General features: G+C 51.5%; 1 protein-coding gene across 5 annotated transcripts in view; it reads left to right on the top strand.

The window, feature by feature from the left end:
* Positions 1 to 19190, top strand: part of LOC140401808 (uncharacterized) — a 113297-nt gene that overhangs the window by 61400 nt on the left and 32707 nt on the right. For all 5 annotated transcript variants that reach the window (XM_072489823.1, XM_072489819.1, XM_072489822.1 and 2 more), the window contains exon 4: positions 8768 to 8894. In XM_072489823.1, the coding sequence (XP_072345924.1) occupies positions 8768 to 8894 (127 nt within the window). The remainder of the gene's footprint in view (positions 1 to 8767; positions 8895 to 19190) is intronic.

Below are 19190 nucleotides of genomic sequence, written 5' to 3'. Positions count from 1 at the left end.
GAAGTCCCAGGTACCAACCCATGCTGCCAGTTCCCCTACCTTATTTCGTATACTCCTGGCATTGAAGTAGACACACTTCAAACCACCTACCTGAACACTGGCCCCCTCCTGCGACGTCAAATCTGAGCTCCTGACCTCTATACTCTCATTCTCACTTACCCTAAAACTACAATCCAGGTTCCCATGCCCCTGCTGCATTAGTTTAAACCCCCCCAAAGAGCACTAACAAATCTCCCCCCCAGGATATTTGTGCCCCGCAGGTTCAGATGTAGACCATCCTGTCTGTAGAGGTCCCACCTTCCCCAGAAAGAGCCCCAGTTATCCAGAAATCTGAATCCCTCCCGCCTGCACCATCCCTGTAGCCACGTGTTTAATTGCTCTCTCTCCCTATTCCTCATCTCACTTATCACGTGGCACGGGCAACAACCCAGAGATAACAACTCTGTTTGTTCTAGTTCTGAGCTTCCATCCTAGCTCCCTGAAAGCCTGCCTGACATCCTTATCCCCTTTCCTACCTATGTCGTTAGTGCCAATGTGGACCACGACTTGGGGCTGCTCCCCCTCCCCCTTAAGGACCCGGAAAACACGATCCGAGACATCACGTACCCTTGCACCTGGGAGGCAACATACCAAACGTGAGTCTCTCACGCTCCCACAAAATCTCCTATCTGTGCCCCTGACTATAGAGTCCCCAATTACTAATGCTCTGCTCCTCTCCCCCCTTCCCTTCTGAGCAACAGGGACAGACTCTGTGCCAGAGGCCCGTACCCCATGGCTTACCCCTGGTAAGTCCCCCCCCCCACAAGTATCCAAAGCGGTATACTTGTTTCTCAGGGGAACGACCGCAGGGGATCCCTGCACTGACTGTTTTTTCCCTGTCCCTCTTACAGTTACCCATCTATCTCCAATCTTTGGTGTAACTAATTCCCTGAAGCTGCTATCTATGACCCCCTCTGCCTCCCGAATGATCCGAAGTTCTTCCAACTCCAGCTCCAGTTCCCTAACTCGGTCTTGGAGGAGCTGGAGATGGCAGCACTTCCTGCAGGTAAAATCAGCAGGGACACTAACGGCATCCCTCACCTCAAACATCCTGCAGGAGGAACATTGCACTCCCTTCCCTGCCATTCCTCTAACTTTCTACCAAGATCTGGCTAACAACTAAATTAAATTTTTTATATATTAAAAAAAAAAAAATTATTAATAACAATAATAAAATATGGTACTTACCTCACATCAAAGGGTTTTATTATTAGGTTAGAGGAGGAGGGCGGGTGGGAGACACTACACGTGTAGTGTCTCGGGTTTCCTCTCCACCAGAATTTATTGGTGAGGGTCTTCCCAGAAGTCCGCGGGTCGACTTCCTGTTCCCACCTTAAACACTAGAATTTTTTTAAAAAAATTTTAAAGGAGAAACTTACCTCCCAGAAATCACTTCCGCACTGCCCCCGCTGAAATGGACTAGCCTGCTCCGCTCCTGCTGAAATCGACTTGGCCTGCAAGGTAAGTAAGTTGTTAATCTGAACTCACCTCACCACAGACAGCGACCTTTTAAACGGTCCCCTCTGCCTCGCAGCCCCCGCGCTTTTTCAAAATTCCCGCGCTGATTCTAAGGTCCCAGCTCTCACTCCTGAACTCAACAGCTGACCTGCAAGGTAAGCAAGTTAATCTGTACTCACCTCACCACAGACAGCGACCTTTTAAACGGTCCCCTCTGCCTCGCAGCCCCCGCGCTTTTTCAAAATTCCCGCGCTGATTCTAAGGTCCCAGCTCTCACTCCCGAACTCAACAGCTGACCTGCAAGGTAAGCAAGTTAATCTGTACTCAAGCAAGTTAATCTTATACTCCATCTACCAAATTTTCACCCACTCACTTAACCTTAGGGGCTGGTTTAGCACAGTGGGCTAAACAGCTGGTTTGTAAAGCAGAACAAGGCAGCAGCGCGGGTTCAATTCCTGTACTGGCCTTCCCGAACAGGCGCCGGAAGGTGGCGACTAGGGGCTTTTCACAGTAACTTCATTGAAGGCTACTTGTGACAATAAGCTATTATTATTACCATTACCTTCTAGATCCCTTTGTATCCTCCTCACAACTTGCTTTCCTACCTATCTTTGCATCATCAGCAAATTTAGCTACAATACAGCCGGTCCCTTCACCAAGTCATTAATATAGATTCTAAATAGTTAATAGTTTAATGGCGCCAGTGCTGATGCCTGCAACACTCCACTAGTTACAATTTGCCAAACTGAAAATGACCCATTTTATCCTGCCTCGGTTTCCTTTAATTAGCCACGCCTCTATTATTGCTAATATATCACCCCAACATCACAAGCTCTTATCTTGTGCAGTAGCCTTTCACGTGACACATTATCAAATGCCTTTGGAAATCAAAATACATTACATCTACTGGTTCCCTTTATCCACCCTGTTTTTTTGCATCCTCAAAGAATTCTAATAAATTTGTCAAAGGTGATTTCTCTGTCACAAAACATGTTGATTCTGCCTGATTGACAAGTGTCCTGCTAGTACCTTCTTAATAATGAACTCCAGCATTTACCCAATGACAGATGTTAGACTAACTGGCTGTAGTTTCCTACTTCGTCTCCCAGCTCTATCTTGTACAGTACATTTGCAGCTTTCCAACTTGTTGGGACCATTCCAAAATCTAGAGTTACAACCAATTTATCCACTACCTTTGCAGTCACGTCCTTTAAAACCCGAGGGTGCAGACCATCAGGTCCAGGGGACTTGTCAACCTTTAGTCCCATTAGTTTTCCGAATAATTATTCGCTCGTGATCAAGATTGTTGCTCCTTCCCTTTTGCCTCTTGATTTTCTATTATCCCTGGGATACTTTCTGTTTCTTTTCCTGTGAAAACCGATGCAAAATATTTGTTCAAGGGGCGGGATTCTTCAAAACGGTGGCTAAGTGTTGATGCTGGCGTAAACACCTAGTGTTTCACGCCGGCGTCAACGGACCTCTTGGCCCAGCGATTCCGTGGCCCACGGTGCCAGAGTGCTCCACGCAGCTCCGGCTGCCGATACGCGGCCCTGCACTTTGCGGGTGCCGGCCCACGCATACGCTTGGCGGCCGCTTCTGCGCCGGACCCGCACGACATGGCGGACCCACACAGCGGGCCAGCACGGAAGAAGGTAGGCCCCCCCCCAGATCATGCCCGCCTGCCGATTGGTGGCGCCCGATGGCGGGCCTGGCTGTCGTGGAGCCCCCGACCCCTGGAGACTGATGCCCCCGCCCCCCAGCAGGATGGCACCACAGCGGCGACGCCGAGCTGCCATCGGGTGGAACCATACGTGAACCACGCCGGCGGGAACTCGGCTGGTCGACCATGGAGCATCGCCTCTTTCAACGGCCCCCGACTGGCGGCGATTCTCCGGTTGCCGGAGGTTCGTGTCCTGGCGTCGGACCGATCGCGGATCTGACGTCCCATTCTCCGCCCCCCCGCCAAACGCGATTTCGGCGCGGAGGCTCGGAGAATCCCGGCCAAGGTCTCTTCCATTTCCTTATTTCCCATTCTTAATTCCCCAGCCTCATCCCAAAGGCACCTATACTTAAGCCACTCTTACTTTTAATACTCTCGCAGAAGCTTTAACTAGCTCCATAAATGTCTGCCACTGTTTTTCAGACTCACAGAATTGTTATCCTGAAGAAGTAGGCGGCCATTTGGCCCATTGTGTCTGCACCAACTTTCCAAATGAACGTTGTGACTCAGTGCCATTTCCTGCCCTTTTCCTTTACTCCTACACATTATTTAAAATGAAACAACCATCTAATGCCCCTTAAATGCTTCGAGTGAACCTGCCCCCACCATAATCCCAGGAAGTTCAATTCAAACAACTCACTGTATGAAAAAGATTTTCTCAAATCACATTTGTCCCCTTTGAAAATCATTTTAAATTGGTGTCCTCTTGTTCTCAACCCTTTTACGAGCTGGAACAGTTTCTCCATATCTGCTCTGTCAAACCCCTCATGATTTCGAACACCTCTGTCAAATCTCCCCTTGGCCGTCTCCTCTCCAAGGAGGACAGTACCAACGTTTCCAATCTTACCCACGCTTCCAATCCATCTTCATAACTGCAGTTTCTCCTCCCTGGAACTATTTTTGGAAAACTCTTCTGCACTCCTTCCCAAAGTGTGACGCCCAGAACGATACACCATATTCCAGCTCGGGTCTAGTTATTCTTACCATTTAACCTAATTTTCTCATTTCACTGGGGGGGGGGGGCAGCATGGTAGCACAGTGGTTAGCACAGTTGCTTCACAGCTCCAGGGTCCCAGGTTCGGTTCCCGGCTTGGGTCACTGTCTGTGTGGAGTCTATACATTCTCCCTGCGTCTGCATGGGTTTCCTCCGGGTGCTCCGGTTTCCTCCCACAGTCCAAGGATGTGCAGGTTAGGTGGATTGGCCATGATAAATTGCCCTTAGTGTCCAAAAAGGTTAGGTGGGGTTACTGGGTTATGGGGAATAGAGTGGAGGTGTGGGCTTAAGTAGGGTGCTCTTTTCAAGAACCGGTGCAGATGCGATGGGCCAAATGGCCTCCTTCTGCACTGTAAATTCTATGATGACTTTAGCTAACTCCTGACTCTATACCCTTGTAATTGCCTTTATTTCAGATTAAGATGCTAGTTTCAGATTAAATTTCTCACACTCAAAACTAGACATGAAATTTTATCATGTTATGATCATTCTTGCCAACCGGATCTTTTATTATGAGGTCCTTAATTAATCCTGTCTCACACCACTTTTACCAGGTCCAAAATAGGCTTTTCCCTGGTTGGTTCCAGAAAGTAACTGACCAAAATACATGCCATGAACCCATCCTCCAAGCTACTTTTGTCAATTTGATTCATCCAATCTACATGAAGAGTAAACTCTCTCGCGATTATTACAATACCTTTCTTACAAGCCCCGATTATTTATTGATGTATACGGTGTCCTGTGATGTACCGACTATCAGGGGACCTGTAAACCACTTTCCTTTGCTATTTTTAATCCCCACCCACAATGATTCAACATTTTGATCCCTAAACCAAGATCAATTCTCACTATTGTATTGATCTCAGCCTTTATTAACAAAGTCACCCACCTCATTTTATTTTGTTCCTGTTCTTCCAAAATGTCAAATACCCTTGATGCCTACCTGTGACACCAATAAAGATGATTATTATTATAATATTCAGGTCCCAGCCCAGTCTCTATAATTGCTCTCATATGATACTCATTTCTTTCTGTTTGCGCTTTCAATTTATCCACATTGCCACAAATCCTGTGTGCATTCAGATAAACAACCTTCGGTTCGGTCTTTTTTTTAACCACTTTTCTCCACCTTATTTCCTGTTGCACTGTTATGTTTTGCGCTCTGACCCTTCCTGTTACGTTCAGGCTTCCATACTCCCATCACCACCCTGCACAATTACCAGTCCATTATTTTAACCGTCTAAATTTCTCCTCAGAGGTCCCCTTGGCTTCTCCCCCCCCCTCCCCCCCCCCCCCCCACCCCACAACACCCCACTATTTAGTTTAAATCCCTTTCTCAAGCCCTAGTTATATGTTTCACCAGTACACTGGTCCCAGCACGGTTTAGGTGAAGACATTCCCAATATATGGTTCCTCTTTCCCCAGTACTGGTGCCCTGCCCCATGAATCAAAATCTATTTCTCTCACACCCACCCTCCTCCTCAGCCCCACCCTCCTCCTCAGCCCCACCTTCACCCCCACCCTCCTCCTCAGCCCCACCCTCCTCCTCAGCCCCACCCGCCTCCTCCTCAGACCCACAGTCTTCCTCACTCCCACCCTCCTCCTCCTCCTCCCCCTCCCCCCTTCCTCCCCCTCTCCTCCTCCCCCTCCTCCCCCTCCTCCCCCTCCTCCCCCTCCCCCTCCTCCACCCCCTCCCCCTCCCCCCTCCTCCTCCCCACCCCCCCCCCTCCCCCCCTCGTCACCCCCACCCTCCTCCTCACCCCCACCCTCCTCCTCACCCCCACCCTCCTCCTCACCCCCACCCTCCTCCTCACCCCCACCCTCCTCCACCCTCCTCAACCCCTCCTTCTCCTCCCCATCTCCTCCTCCTGCTCACCCCCTCCTCCTTCTCCTTGTCCTCACCCCCTCCTCCTCCTCCTCACCCTCCTCCTCCTCACCCCCAGCCTCCTCTTACTCCTCACCCCCACCCTCCTCCTCCTCACCCCCACCCTCCTCACCCCCACCCTCCTCCTCCTCACCCCCACCCTCCTCCTCCTCACCCCCACCCTCCTCCTCACCACCCTCCTCCTCACCCCCACCCTCCTCCTCACCCCCACCCTCCTCCTCACCCCCACCCTCCTCCTCACCCCCACCCTCCTCCTCACCCCCACCCTCTTCCTCACTCCCACCCTCTTCCTCACTCCCACCCTCTTCCTCACTCCCACCCTCCTCCTCACTCCCACCCTCCCCCTCCTCCCTCTCCCCCTCCTCCCTCTCCCCCTCCTCCCTCTCCCCCTCCTCCCTCTCCCCCTCCTCCTCCTCCTCCCCCTCCTCCTCCCCCTCCCCTCCTCCCCCTCCTCCTCCCCCTCCCCTCCTCCTCCCCTCCCCCTCCTCCTCACCCCCACCCTCCTCCTCACCCCCACCCTCCTCCTCACCCCCACCCTCCTCCTCACCCCCACCCTCCTCCACCCTCCTCACCCCCTCCTTCTCCTCCTCATCTCCTCCTCCTCCTCACCCCCTCCACCTCCCCCTCACCCTCAGCCTCCTCCTACTCCTCACCCCCAGCCTCCTCTTACTCCTCACCCCCCACCCTCCTCCTCCTCACCCCCCACCCTCCTCCTTCTCACCCCCAGCCTCCTCTTACTCCTCACCCCCACCCTCCTCCTCCTCACCCCCACCCTCCTACTCCTCACCCCCACCCTCCTCCTCCTCACCCCCCTCCTCCTCCTCACCCCCACCCTCCTACTCCTCACCCCCACCCTCCTCCTTCTCCTCACCCCCACCATCCTCCTCCTCTGACCCAACCCCACCATCCTCCTCCTCTGACCCAACCCCATCATCCTCCTCCTCGGCCCCACCCCCACCGTCCTCCTCCTCCTCCTTCCTCTGACCACTCCCTACTCCGTTGTCCATAATGACGTTGCAGGTGAAACACTAGAACTGCACATGCATGGCGTTGGCAACAAATACAGCCATTTCATTATTAATCTGCTAATCCGAGGCATCCTATTACTACTGTTTCTATTACCTGTTAAATACATACTGTCTGTCTGGAAGACATGTCGTCCAATCACTCAAATGAGAACAAATTAAGTGAAAAGATGCCCTAGGCCTTAAACGCACAATAAACTGACAACAGCTGGACCTGTAACAGTGCCTCTTACCTGACATGTGAAGTATCTGATCGACTATTTATCAGTCCAGGTTCGACAGAATTAAATCGACAAATGCAGCTCAGTTCCATGACTGACTCACTTTGCTCCCATAACTATAAGGCCAAAACTCTAACTTACTGTGTGGAAATTATTCTGTGGAAAATATACAGAGACATTTTGTTCTAATTAAAAATATATATATTTTGTTTGTGTGATTATGAAGCCATGCTGACAGGATCCTGTCTAGAGCCCGCCCCTCAGATGGTGATGATGGGTCATCTGTTTGAATTGCTGCCATGTTTGGGTGATGCTTCCACTGTGTGTTGTAGGGAATTCCAGAATTTTGATCTGATGCCGATGAAGAAACAGTGCTTATGTATCCAAAAATAGCTTTAAGGTTGGAGTTCAAGCATCTGAATTCCCATCGTGTACGGAATGTGTGAGATTCTCTCCCAATGGACTGCCAAGACAACACATTTAAAAAGCAGTGCTGACTTCAGTCAACAGTGAATTTGATTCTCACAGAAACTCCTGGAACACAAAGTTCTCTTGGGCTCCTAGAACAGAGCCTGCCCTTTCCCTGCTCCCAGTCTTTTGTCTCATGTGTCTCTCTGATCGTTTTATATGTCCTGTCTCTTGAGTCTCTCCCTTTCTGCTGCCCCTGCGGCTCCTATTCGAGTTTTGCCGTGTTGAATGTGGAATTTGCTTCCAGCTCGCGTTGTTAAACCACAAACTTTTGGATGTTTTTTTTTTAATGGCAGCACACCACTACATCCGGCATCAATCTGTCCTAATTCCTCATTTAACCCACAAAAGGAGACTGCTCACAGTTCAGCTGGCAAGCTCGTCGAGGATGGCATGGGTTCCACTCAAAAATCCACCGTGAATTGGGCAGCATCAAGATTTAATCTTTGCATTGCAAAACAAGTGACAGAGCTGCAGAGGAACAGAAGGGTACAGAAAGACATACAAAACAGCCATTAAACACCATGGGATAAAAGATTAGGGCAGAAAAAGAGCAGGCTGATCGTCAAGAAGCCAGAGAGAACTTTGTGTTCTGAGAGGTTTTACAAGAATCTAATCTCCCATTAACTGAAGTCAGCACAGTTTTTTAAGTGAGTTTTCTTGGCCATCGGTTCGGGGATAATCTTACACACCAGCACAGGATGGTAGTTCAAATGTTTAAGCACCAACCTTTAAACCTATTTTTGGATACGCAACACTGTTCCTTTAGCAGCACTGCGTTGGAATTCCACACCTAACATCACCATGCAAAGTCACATTCTGTCAATGTTTGTCCAGCAAATTTAATTGAGGAGGACTGTTTGAGCGAACGGTCTTCTCGCTGTGCCGGTTAAATGCCAAACACACAAGAGTACAAAATGATCTTGTGTATCTCTTCGTATTGTTGTTCTGTTTCAGTCCTGAATTCTCAAGTACATGGGAAGTCGTTCAAGATTTAAATAAAGCGTATTTACGATCCAGCTGGAATGTATCACATGTCCGACAGAAGCTCCTTTCAACACTGGGAATCGACCAAAATCAAAAGGCAAGATTATTCTGTGCAACTCATTTATATATATTATACCAATACGTTATCTAGCAAATGAAGTTCACAATACGTCTTTCAATAGTTCAACTCTAAATACTTAGGTGCATTCAGCAAGGTTCTAGCACTTGAATCATATCTGTGACTCATAGCTGTAATATATGGTTAGTCACTGAATGAATCCTCCCACCACAGATTTTAAAGACATGAAGATAACTGGTTTGACTAGAGTGTGTGGCGTTGATCCCTGTGCCTGATTAATTGAAATCAATAAATATATATTAACGTAACTAACACTAAGAAGATAAACATTTGTATTTCTGTAGTACTTTTCAAATCTGCAAGACATCCCAAAGAGCATAACAACCAATTAATATTTTTTAAAGTGTAATCACTTTGACAATGTGAGAAAAATAGTCGGCAGTTCCCACAAGCAATAATGAGATAAATATCCAGATCATTCATTTCGATGGTGTTCAAAATGGTGGCTACAAAAACAGGAGCAATCCCATGTCCTGCGATTTTTAAAAAAATATCCACCAGGCTCTTGGTTTAATGTATCATGCAATGCATGGCTCCTCAGAGAGTTGGAGATGGTTTGTACAAGTCTCTGGAGTCAGGCTGGAACATACAATCTTATGACTAGGAAGTAAAAGACTCAGAGGTAAAAACCAAGGTTCAGAGAGAGGGAAACGATGAACACACACTTTTTGGGCGGAACCTTACCGTATTTTTCCAAGTGCCGGTTCTGGTGAGAAAACCGGTGAGAATCCCGCCGATGTCGACAACGGGAAAACTCACCGAATATTGAGCCCTTTTAACAATTTATTTATTCTTCCTACGTGATTCACACCGCTTCCACTCACCTCCCACGCAGGCCAGACATCATCACCACCTGGCCCAGCAGGACTCCCGCCTATACTCTCCCCATCTGTCTCCTTGCAGGACAAACCTGAGCACAACTGGCATGAGTGGGTAGTGCTTGCCAGAGTCATGCCTGAGCGGAGATGCCCAATGCACTTTGAGGAGAGAGCATTCGAGCTGGCTGGCGATGAGCAGGACCACCTGTGCAGAGGTCGAAGTGAGCGCAGCAGCCAAAAGTGAGAACCATCAAGACGAGCAGCCATGGAGGGATGTCGGAGCCCAGGACTCTGCTGAGACCCTGGATGATAATATGGTCATACCAGAGCTGGAACTGCAAGGGCAGAGTCGTGAGCATCAGGAAGGGATTACAGTATCGCTGTTCAGATCTTAAGGTCAACTGGAGGAGTCCCATCGCCTTCTGTCTGGGGAGATTGTCCCGTGACTCCCAACGCGCCTCTCACGCCACCTGGACTCACAGGTCTTCCGACACTCCAAAAATCGCCACCTCTGGACTCGGTACCACCCTTACCTTGAACACCCTGGACATGACATCTGCAAATCCCTGCCAGAATCCCCTGAGCTTCGGGCATGCCCAAACCATGTGGACATGATTTGCGGGCCTCCCTGCATATCACCACACCTGTCCTCTACCCAAAAAAACCTGCTCATCCGAGCCACCGTCATGTGTGCCCGGTGGACCACCTTGAATTGTATCAGGCTGAGCCTGGCACATGACGAGGACGTATTGACTCTGCTCAGAGCAGCCTCCCACAGACCCGCCTCTACCTCCCCTCCCAACTCATCTTCCCATTTACGCTTTGTCTCCCTTATCTGGGTTTCCTCCACGAGTTCTTTGTAAATTTCTGATACCTTCCCCTCCCCCACCCCGTTCTAGAAACTACCTTACTCTGTATCTCCTGTGGCGGAAGGAGCGGAAAAGTAAAAACCCGCCTTCGCACAAAATCCCTTATCTGGAGATATCGGGAGCCATTCCCTCCCGGCAATTCAAACTTCACTTCCAGCCTCTCAGTACCCGCTCTCTGCCAACTCCGAAACCCCCCATCCATCACCCTGGCACAAACCGGTGATTACCACAAATTGGAGCCCACACCGACGCTCCCCTATGCTTCCGCCATTGCCCCAGGGCCGCCACTACCACTGGGCTTGTGGAGTACCAGGCTGGCGAGAATGGCAGAGGTGCCATTACCAATGCCCCCAAACTTGTGCCCTTACACCATGCCACCTCCACCCGCTCCCACACTGACCCCTCGCCAACCACCCACTTCCTAATCATGGATATATTTGCCACCCAGAAGTAGTTCCTAAAATTCGGCAGTGTCAGCCCTCCCTCCCCTCATCTCCGCTCCAGCAACACTTTCTTTACTCACAGAGTTTTACCCGCCCATACAAACACACATCTCATCCTGTTCACCCGCTTAAAATAGGCCATTGGTATAAAAATAGGGAGCCACTGAAAAACAAACAAAAATTTCAGGAGTACCGTTATCTTTGCGGTCTGTACTTTCCCCGCCAGTGACAACGGGAGTATGTCCCACCTCTGGAAGTCCTCCTTCATTTCCTCCACTAATCGACCCAGATTTAATTTGTGTAACTGCTCCCAACTCCTTGCCACCTGAATACCCAGGTAATGGAAACTCCCTCCCACTATCTTAAACGGCATCTCCTCCTGTCCTCTTGCCTGGATCACACAAACCTCACTTTTCCTCATATTCAATTTGTACCCTGAGAACTGGCCAAATTCCCCTAAGATCCGTATAATCTCCCCCATTCTACTAACGGGTCAGAAATATGGGAGGGGGTCGTCTGCATATAGCGAGACCCTGTGTTCCACCCCACCCCCAGTCTAACCCCTTCCAGTCCCTTGACGCTCTCAGTGCCATCATCAATGGCTCTATAGCCAAGGCAAACAATAGTGGGGAGAGGGGACAACCCTGCCTCGTCCCCCGGTGCAGTCTAAAATAATCTGAGCTCTCCCGGTCCGCACGCTCGCCATCGGTGCCTGGTACAGCAACCGAACCCAGTCAATGGAGCCCTGCCCAAACCTGAACCGCCCCAGGAGCTCCCACAAATAAATCCATTCCACCCGATTGAAGGCCTCTTCCACGTCCATAGCGACCACCACATCTGCCTCCCTCCCCTCAGAGGGCATCATGATCACATCCAGGAGCCTTCTAACATTGGCCGTTAACTGCCTACCCTTCCCCTATCACCCCCGGAACACAGTCCGCTATCCTCGAGGCCAGGATTTTGGCCAGCAATTTGGCATCAGCATTTAATAGGGAGATTGGTCTGTCTGACCCACATTGCTCTGTGTCCTTCTCCCTCTTCAGGATCAATGAAATCGAGGCCTGTGACATTGTTGGGGGAAGAACACCCGCTCCCTTGCCTCATTAAATGCCCTCACCAGCAGCGGGCCCAGCATCCCAGAGAACTTCTTATAAAATTCCACTGGGTAGCCATCTGGTCCAGGGGCCTTGCCCGACTGCATGGCCTCCAATCCCTCTAGTATTTCTTCAGTCCTGATCGGGGCTCCCAGCCCTTCCACCAACTCAACCTCGGAAACGTCAACCTTTCCAAGAACTGTCTCATCCCCTCCACCCCAGCTGGAGGCTCCGACTCATACAACCGACTGTAAAAATCCTTCAGCACCCCATTCACCCCCGCTGGGTCCATTATCATGTTTCCTCCTCTGTCCTTCACTCTTCCTATCTCCCTGGCCGCCTCCCTTTTCCTTAACTAGCATCCTACCGGCCTTCTCACCAGAACGCTGAGGATTCTTCACAGTGCCCTGACCCTCAGCCCTCATCGCATTTGGGACAGCCAGCCATGCGCTTCCTCCTATGTGAACACCTTTCCACTGAGCCCCACTACCTCCCCTGTCACACAATAGTCACACCCCCACAGTTGTCCCTCAACTCCACCTGAATGAAGTGCCTTGACCCTGGAGATTCTCCACAGTCCTCAACCCAACCCCCAAATGGGAGGTCCTAGGGCAGTCTTGGGGGCAACGCTTCCAACTATTATAGTCAACATAAATAACCACTTAAACTAAATCAAATAAACTGAGGGACAAACGGGGCACCAATCAGTGTCACACTCATGTATTGCAATGCTGACTTAATTGGTACAATTGATTAGCCAAGAAAGGGTCAGGGAGCTGATCAGGCTCCTGGTTTCTCCCGGTGGCAGGCGAGGCACACCCGATTTGTGTGAAGACTGCAATTAGCATGTCAACTTTATCCTTAGAGGGCACCCTCATTCTCGCAGCTCATATGGGCTGCAGATGAACAAGACTTCCAACTGGAACAGTCAGCCATCCACCTAAACCCTAGTCCCCATCAGCATAACCTATATAACCAGTGGTCTTGAACTTCCGTACACCTCATGGCCTCTGCCTGACTGCGGGGTCCATTATCACTGCAGTCATTCGCCCCCCTCCTGTGTGAGGGTCTTCAGGCCTCTGGAAAATACCCTTTCTCAGAGTCCCCACTCTGCCCATGCAGTTTGGGCTCTCATGGACGCCACCCAAGAACCTCACAGTTGCCCCCTATGGATTCACCAGCCCCTACCCATTTTCCAGCTGCCACTCTGGAAGAACTCCTCAGCGGTTATATTGCCACAAGCCCAGCAAAGAAGACACGGGGAGTGCGTTCAGCCGCCAGACCCCTTTACCCGAGATGCCGAGACTAAACCCCCCCCCCCCCCCCACACCCGGGTTGAACCTCCCTGGATGCCCCACGTCCTCTTCACTACCCCCCTTTGGCACTGGCACCCTGGATGGTAATGGCGACTCGAGCATTCATCTCCGCTATCCCCTCTGGAGGCGAGGTCGCCAGGTTCTCGTTTTTATATTTCTCATCACGCTGCCGCCAGGGGGGGCCTGGAAAATCCGAAATCTCGATCTTGCCGGAGAGAATTGCGTTTTCTGATTCTCGCCGAATTCTCTGCCCCTTCGCCATTCTGACTGACGGTTAACGTGGACTCAAAATTGCTCCCTTTAGTTTGTTTGTAAAAATAACTATTATCATACGTTTGAAACCTCATCACTAACAAAACTGAAATATGTTACCCGCTTAACAATTGCTAATTATTGAGGATATGCACAAGATGGTAGTCCAGTTCTGCCATTCCTAAACAAGTAAATCCATAAACATAAAGGAGATTAGCAGGTACTCGGATAGAAAGGTCAAAGCGAGCATATGACAATGCTAAACTTGCTTGTAGGTCTGATCACTGTGACTAGTCTTGTGAAAAATTTGAATACAAGAAGATTGGAGCTAATTTATGAGATTTAACTTGGAGCTGTCATTTTATGTTAAATAAAGTGCCATCTTTAATGCACCAATGATCTTCAGCAGCATCCTGGGGATTTGACCTTTCATTCCTGGAGACTCCTGGAAAATCCCGGAAAGTTGGCAACCACCTGCGATATGTTAATAAAGTCAGGAATTAGGAAAGTACGTATGCCAGCACCGATGGTTGGCCAGTGTGGCAGCTCCATGAACTTTGCTTATTGTGGACAGGATACAGCACAAGCATTCAATAAATTGAACAACAAAGACGAGTAGTATGACAGCTGAATATGACAGCAAGATTCAGCTACCAGTGGAGGAGTAAAGTGGGGGTGGGTAGAGACATGGACAATAGGCAGAGGAAAAAATGAGATGGTACGGCTGAAGGAGTTTGGAGATTGAAAAGATAATTGGGAAGGAGCAATATACATGCAAAATTGAGAATTCAAAATTGGAGGTGCTAGAGTATTGGGAGACAGTGTTGTGAAGGACAGGGGTGACGAGCTGGAGTGAAGTTTGTTGCTGGATTTAGTATTGATCACAATCTTTGGAGGGTTTACAGAATGGGGAGGAATAGTGGCTAAACAGGTGGGCATTGAAATAGTTGAGTGTGCCACATGTTTTGGGCCTATGCGAAGGTGGAGGCATTTTGACGGGGGTTCGCTGGGTGAAGGTGGTCCTGAGTCTAGAATTGGCAATTTTGATAAAGGCTAGAGACTCCGTGGCCATGGGGAAAGACAATGGGTTGCATGTTGCAGAGACAACAGGAATCTCGGCACCGGCTGGAGCTGGCAAGATCCTGATGCCTTCTCTTTACAAATCGGCCCACCGCATCTTGTGCCACTCGGCCATTTGACATGCCAGCAGCGAGCCTTTTCCAGGGACCAAAGGTCTCGGGGGCAGAAGTCCCGCCTGCCGAGAGCTGCCAACCAATCAAAGGTTGGTAGCTGTTCTGAACTCAGCAGTTCCACCGGGGAGTTGGTGGCAACTGCTGGTACTATACCCAGTGAGGCCTCCGATTAAAGAGGGAACCAGGCGACTTCCAGTTGCGGCGATGCGGAGCTAAGCCGCACGTTTCGGCAGCTCCCACGATTACGGACTTTCGGGCTCTCCAGAGGAGCCCCAACGGAAATTTTTCGAAGACGTCCCGTGTGGGAAGGTGAGAGCAAGGCCCCCCTTCACTGTATATGGAACGGACAAGAAGTGGAACGGCTAAAAAAGTGGCGTTGGAGCAGCGAGGGAAGCAAGGGACAAAAAACAAGATGGCGGCGGCCGGAGATAAAGTGGAATGCGGGCCGGAGCTGCAAGAGTTTATCAAGCGCTGTTTTGAGGAGCTGCGGAAAGAGATGCTGTCGGCGATCGAAGGATTGGGAATGATCCAGAAGGCCCAGGAGGTAAAGATCCAGGAGGTGCAGAAAAAAGTCGATGAGAACGAGGATGAGATCTTGGGCCTGGCGGTGAAGTTGGAGGCGCACGAGGCGCTGCACAAAAGGTGGGCGGAAAGATTCGAAGACATGGAGAACAGGTCGAGGAGAAAGAATCTTCGGATCCTGGGTCTCCCTGAAGGAGTGGAGGGGGCCGATGCCGGGGCATATGCGAGCACGATGCTCGAGTCGCTGATGGGTGCGGAGGCCCCTCCGAGGTCTCTGGAGCTGGATGGGGCACATCGGGTGCTGGCGAGGAGGCCGAAGGCCAACGAGCCGCCAAGGGCGATTGTGGTGAGGTTTCACCGTTTCACGGACAGAGAGAGGGTCTTGAGATGGGCCAAGAAAGAGCAGAGCAGCAGCTGGGAGAATGCGGAGATCCGAATCTACCCGGACTGGAGCACGGAGGTAGCAAAGAGGAGAGCGGGTTTCAACCGGGCCAAGGCGGTGCTGCATCGGAAGAGAGTGAGATTCGGAATGCTGCAGCCAGCGCGATTGTGGGTCACATTCCAGGATCAACATCACTACTTTGAAACGCCTGAGGAGGCTTGGACCTTTATTCAAACTGAAAAGTTGGACTCAAACTGAGGGTTTGTGGGGGTGGGGGGGGGATGTTGGATGTTTGTTGTACATAGGGTGTTAATCACGCGCAGGAAATGTTCCACGGGTTGGGAGATTGTTGGGGATGGGTAAAGGGATCGGGTGAGAAGACTGTGCGAGAAGGTGGGCGCCGGTGCTGGAGGGAGGGGAGGCTCTGGGATGGGGGAAATGAGATACGGCCGCGACAGGAGCTGTGCCAGAGGGGGCGGGGCAGGCTCAGGAAAGCGCGGGCTTTTTCCCACGCTAGGGAAGGATGGCCGGGGGGGGGGGGGGGAAGTGGAGGAGCGCACACTGATTGTTGGGGAGGGGAGATTCCCACACGGTGGGGGGGGTCAATGGGACGGCTGGGGAAGCCGGGGTCAGCAGGAGTCAGCTGACTTACGGGAGTGTTATGGGGGGAGCAAAAGAGCTAGACTCGGGTCTGGCGGGGGGGGGGGGGGGGGGGGGGGGAATAGGGTTGCTGCTGCACTGGCCGAGGGGGAATTGGACACAGAAGAGGTGGTCGGGGCAGGGGTCCCCCGTCTGGGGGACTGGAGGGTGAGAGTGGCGGGGGCACGGGACTGGCCTAGAAAAAGTGATGGCTAGTCGGGGGGGGGGGGGGGGGGGGGCAATCCGGCTGATAACATAGGGACTGAAGGCTGACGTGGTCATGCTCCAGGAGACACATTTGAAGGTGGCAGACCAGGTCAGGTTAAGAAAGGGATGGGTAGGACAGGTATTCCACTCGGGGCTGGATGCGAAGAACAGAGGGGTGGCAATATTGGTGGGGAAGCGGGTGTCGTTTGAGGCCAAGAATATTGTAGTGGACAATGGAGGTCGATATGTGATGGTGAGCGGTAGGTTGCAGGGGACGTGGGTGGTATTGGTAAGTGTATACGCCCCGAACTGGGACGATGCTGGATTCATGAAGCGTATGTTGGGGCGCATTCCGGACCTGGAGGTAGGAAGCTTGATAATGGGCGGGGATTTCAACACGGTGTTGGACCCAGCACTGGATCGCTCCAGATCTAGGACCGGAAAGAGGCCGGCTGCGGCCAAGGTGCTTAGGGGGTTTATGGACCAGATGGGACGAGTGGATCTGTGGAGGTTTGCCAGGCCGCAGGCCAGGGAATCTTCTTTTTTCTCCCACGTGCACAAAGCCTACTCCCGGATAGATTTTTTTTGTTCTGGGCAGGGCGCTGATCCCGAAAGTGGAGGGAACGGAGTATTCGGCCATAGCCATTTCAGATCACGCCCCGCACTGGGTGGAACTGGAGTTGGGAGAGGAGAGGGACCAACGCCCGTTGTGGCGGTTGGATGTGGGACTGCTGGCAGATGAGGCGGTGTGCGGGAGGGTGAGGGGGTGCATTGAAAGGTACTTGGAGGCCAACGACAACGGGGAGGTGCAGGTGGGGGTAGTATGGGAGGCGCTGAAGGCGGTGGTCAGGGGAGAGTTAATCTCCATCAGGGCTCATAGGGAGAAGAGAGAGGGCAGGGAAAGGGAGAGGTTCGTGGGGGAGATCTTAAGAGTGGACAGGAGATACGCAGAGGCCCCTGAAGAGGGACTACTTAGGGAAAGGCGAAATCTCCAGACGGAGTTCGACCTGTTGACCACAGGGAAGGCAGAGGCACAGTGGAGGAAGGCGCAGGGGGCGACCTACGAGTATGGGGAAAAGGCTAGTCGGATGTTAGCACACCAGCTCCGTAAGAGGATGGCAGCGAGGGAGATAGGTGGAGTCAAGGATGGAAGGGGAGCTACGGTGCGGAGTGCGAGGAAAGTAAACGAGGCATTCAAGGCCTTCTATGAAGAGCTGTACAGATCCCAGCCCCCAGCGGGGGAAGAGGGGATGCGACGATTCTTGGACCAACTGAGGTTCCCGAGGGTGGAGGAGCAGGAGGTGGCTGGTTTGGGGGCACCAATTGGGTTGGAGGAGCTGATTAAAGGTCTGGGGAGTATGCAGGCAGGGAAGGCCCCGGGACTGGATGGGTTCCCGGTTGAGTTCTATAGGAAGTACGTACACCTGTTAGACCCATTGCTGGTGAGGACTTTTAATGAAGCAAGGGAGGGAGGGACCCTGCCCCCGACAATGTCTGAGGCGACGATCTCTTTGATCCTGAAGCGGGATAAGGACCCACTGCAATGTGGGTCGTACAGGCCAATCTCGCTCCTCAACGTGGATGCTAAGTTGCTGGCAAAAGTGCTGGCTACGAGGATCGAGGACTGTGTCCCGGGGGTGATTCACGAGGACCTGATGGGATTTGTAAAGTGCAGGCAGCTAAACACCAATGTGCGGCGGCTCCTAAACGTGATAATGATGCCATCGGTGGAGGGAGAGGCGGAGATAGTGGCAGCTATGGACGTGGAGAAGGCCTTTGACCGAGTAGAGTGGGAGTACCTCTGGGAAGTGCTGCGGAGGTTTGGGTTCGGGGGAGGGTTTATTAGTTGGGTTAAGCTCCTATACAGAGCCCCGGTGGCGAGTGTGGTTACAAATCGGCGGAGGTCGGAGTATTTTCGGCTTAATCGTGGGACGAGGCAGGGGTGCCCCCTGTCCCTCCTGTTGTTTGCATTAGCAATTGAACCCTTGGCCATGTCATTAAGGGAGTCTATGAAATGGAGGGGGGGGTGGTCCGAGGGGGAGAGGAGCATCGAGTGTCGCTTTATGCAGACGACCTGTTGTTTTATGTGGCGGATCCAGTGGAGGGGATGGTGGAGGTCATGCAGACTCTAAGGGAGTTTGGGGATTTTTCGGGCTATAAGCTTAATGTAGGGAAGAGTGAGCTCTTTGTAGTACAGGCAGGAGACCAGGAAAGGGGGATAGACGATCTACCATTGAGGAGGGCGGAAAGGAGCTTTCGGTACTTGGGGATCCAAATAGCTAGGAGTTGGGGGGGGCCTACATAAACTTCATTTGACGAGGCTGGTGGAGCAGATGGAGGAGGACTTCAAACGATGGGACATGTTGCCGCTCTCCCTAGCGGGTAGAGTGCAGTCGGTCAAAATGATGGTCCTCCCGAGGTTTCTTTTTGTGTTCCAGTGTCTTCCAATCGTGATCACCAAGGCCCCGAGGGTAAGGAGGGGGTTTCTGGAGCGCAGTAGGGACCGAGGAGGGTTGGCG

The sequence above is a fragment of the Scyliorhinus torazame genome, chromosome 2, assembly GCF_047496885.1.
Source record: "Scyliorhinus torazame isolate Kashiwa2021f chromosome 2, sScyTor2.1, whole genome shotgun sequence".
Taxonomy (NCBI): domain Eukaryota; kingdom Metazoa; phylum Chordata; class Chondrichthyes; order Carcharhiniformes; family Scyliorhinidae; genus Scyliorhinus; species Scyliorhinus torazame.
Note: the sequence above shows the minus strand (reverse complement) of the source record. Positions and strands in the feature narration are given on the sequence as shown.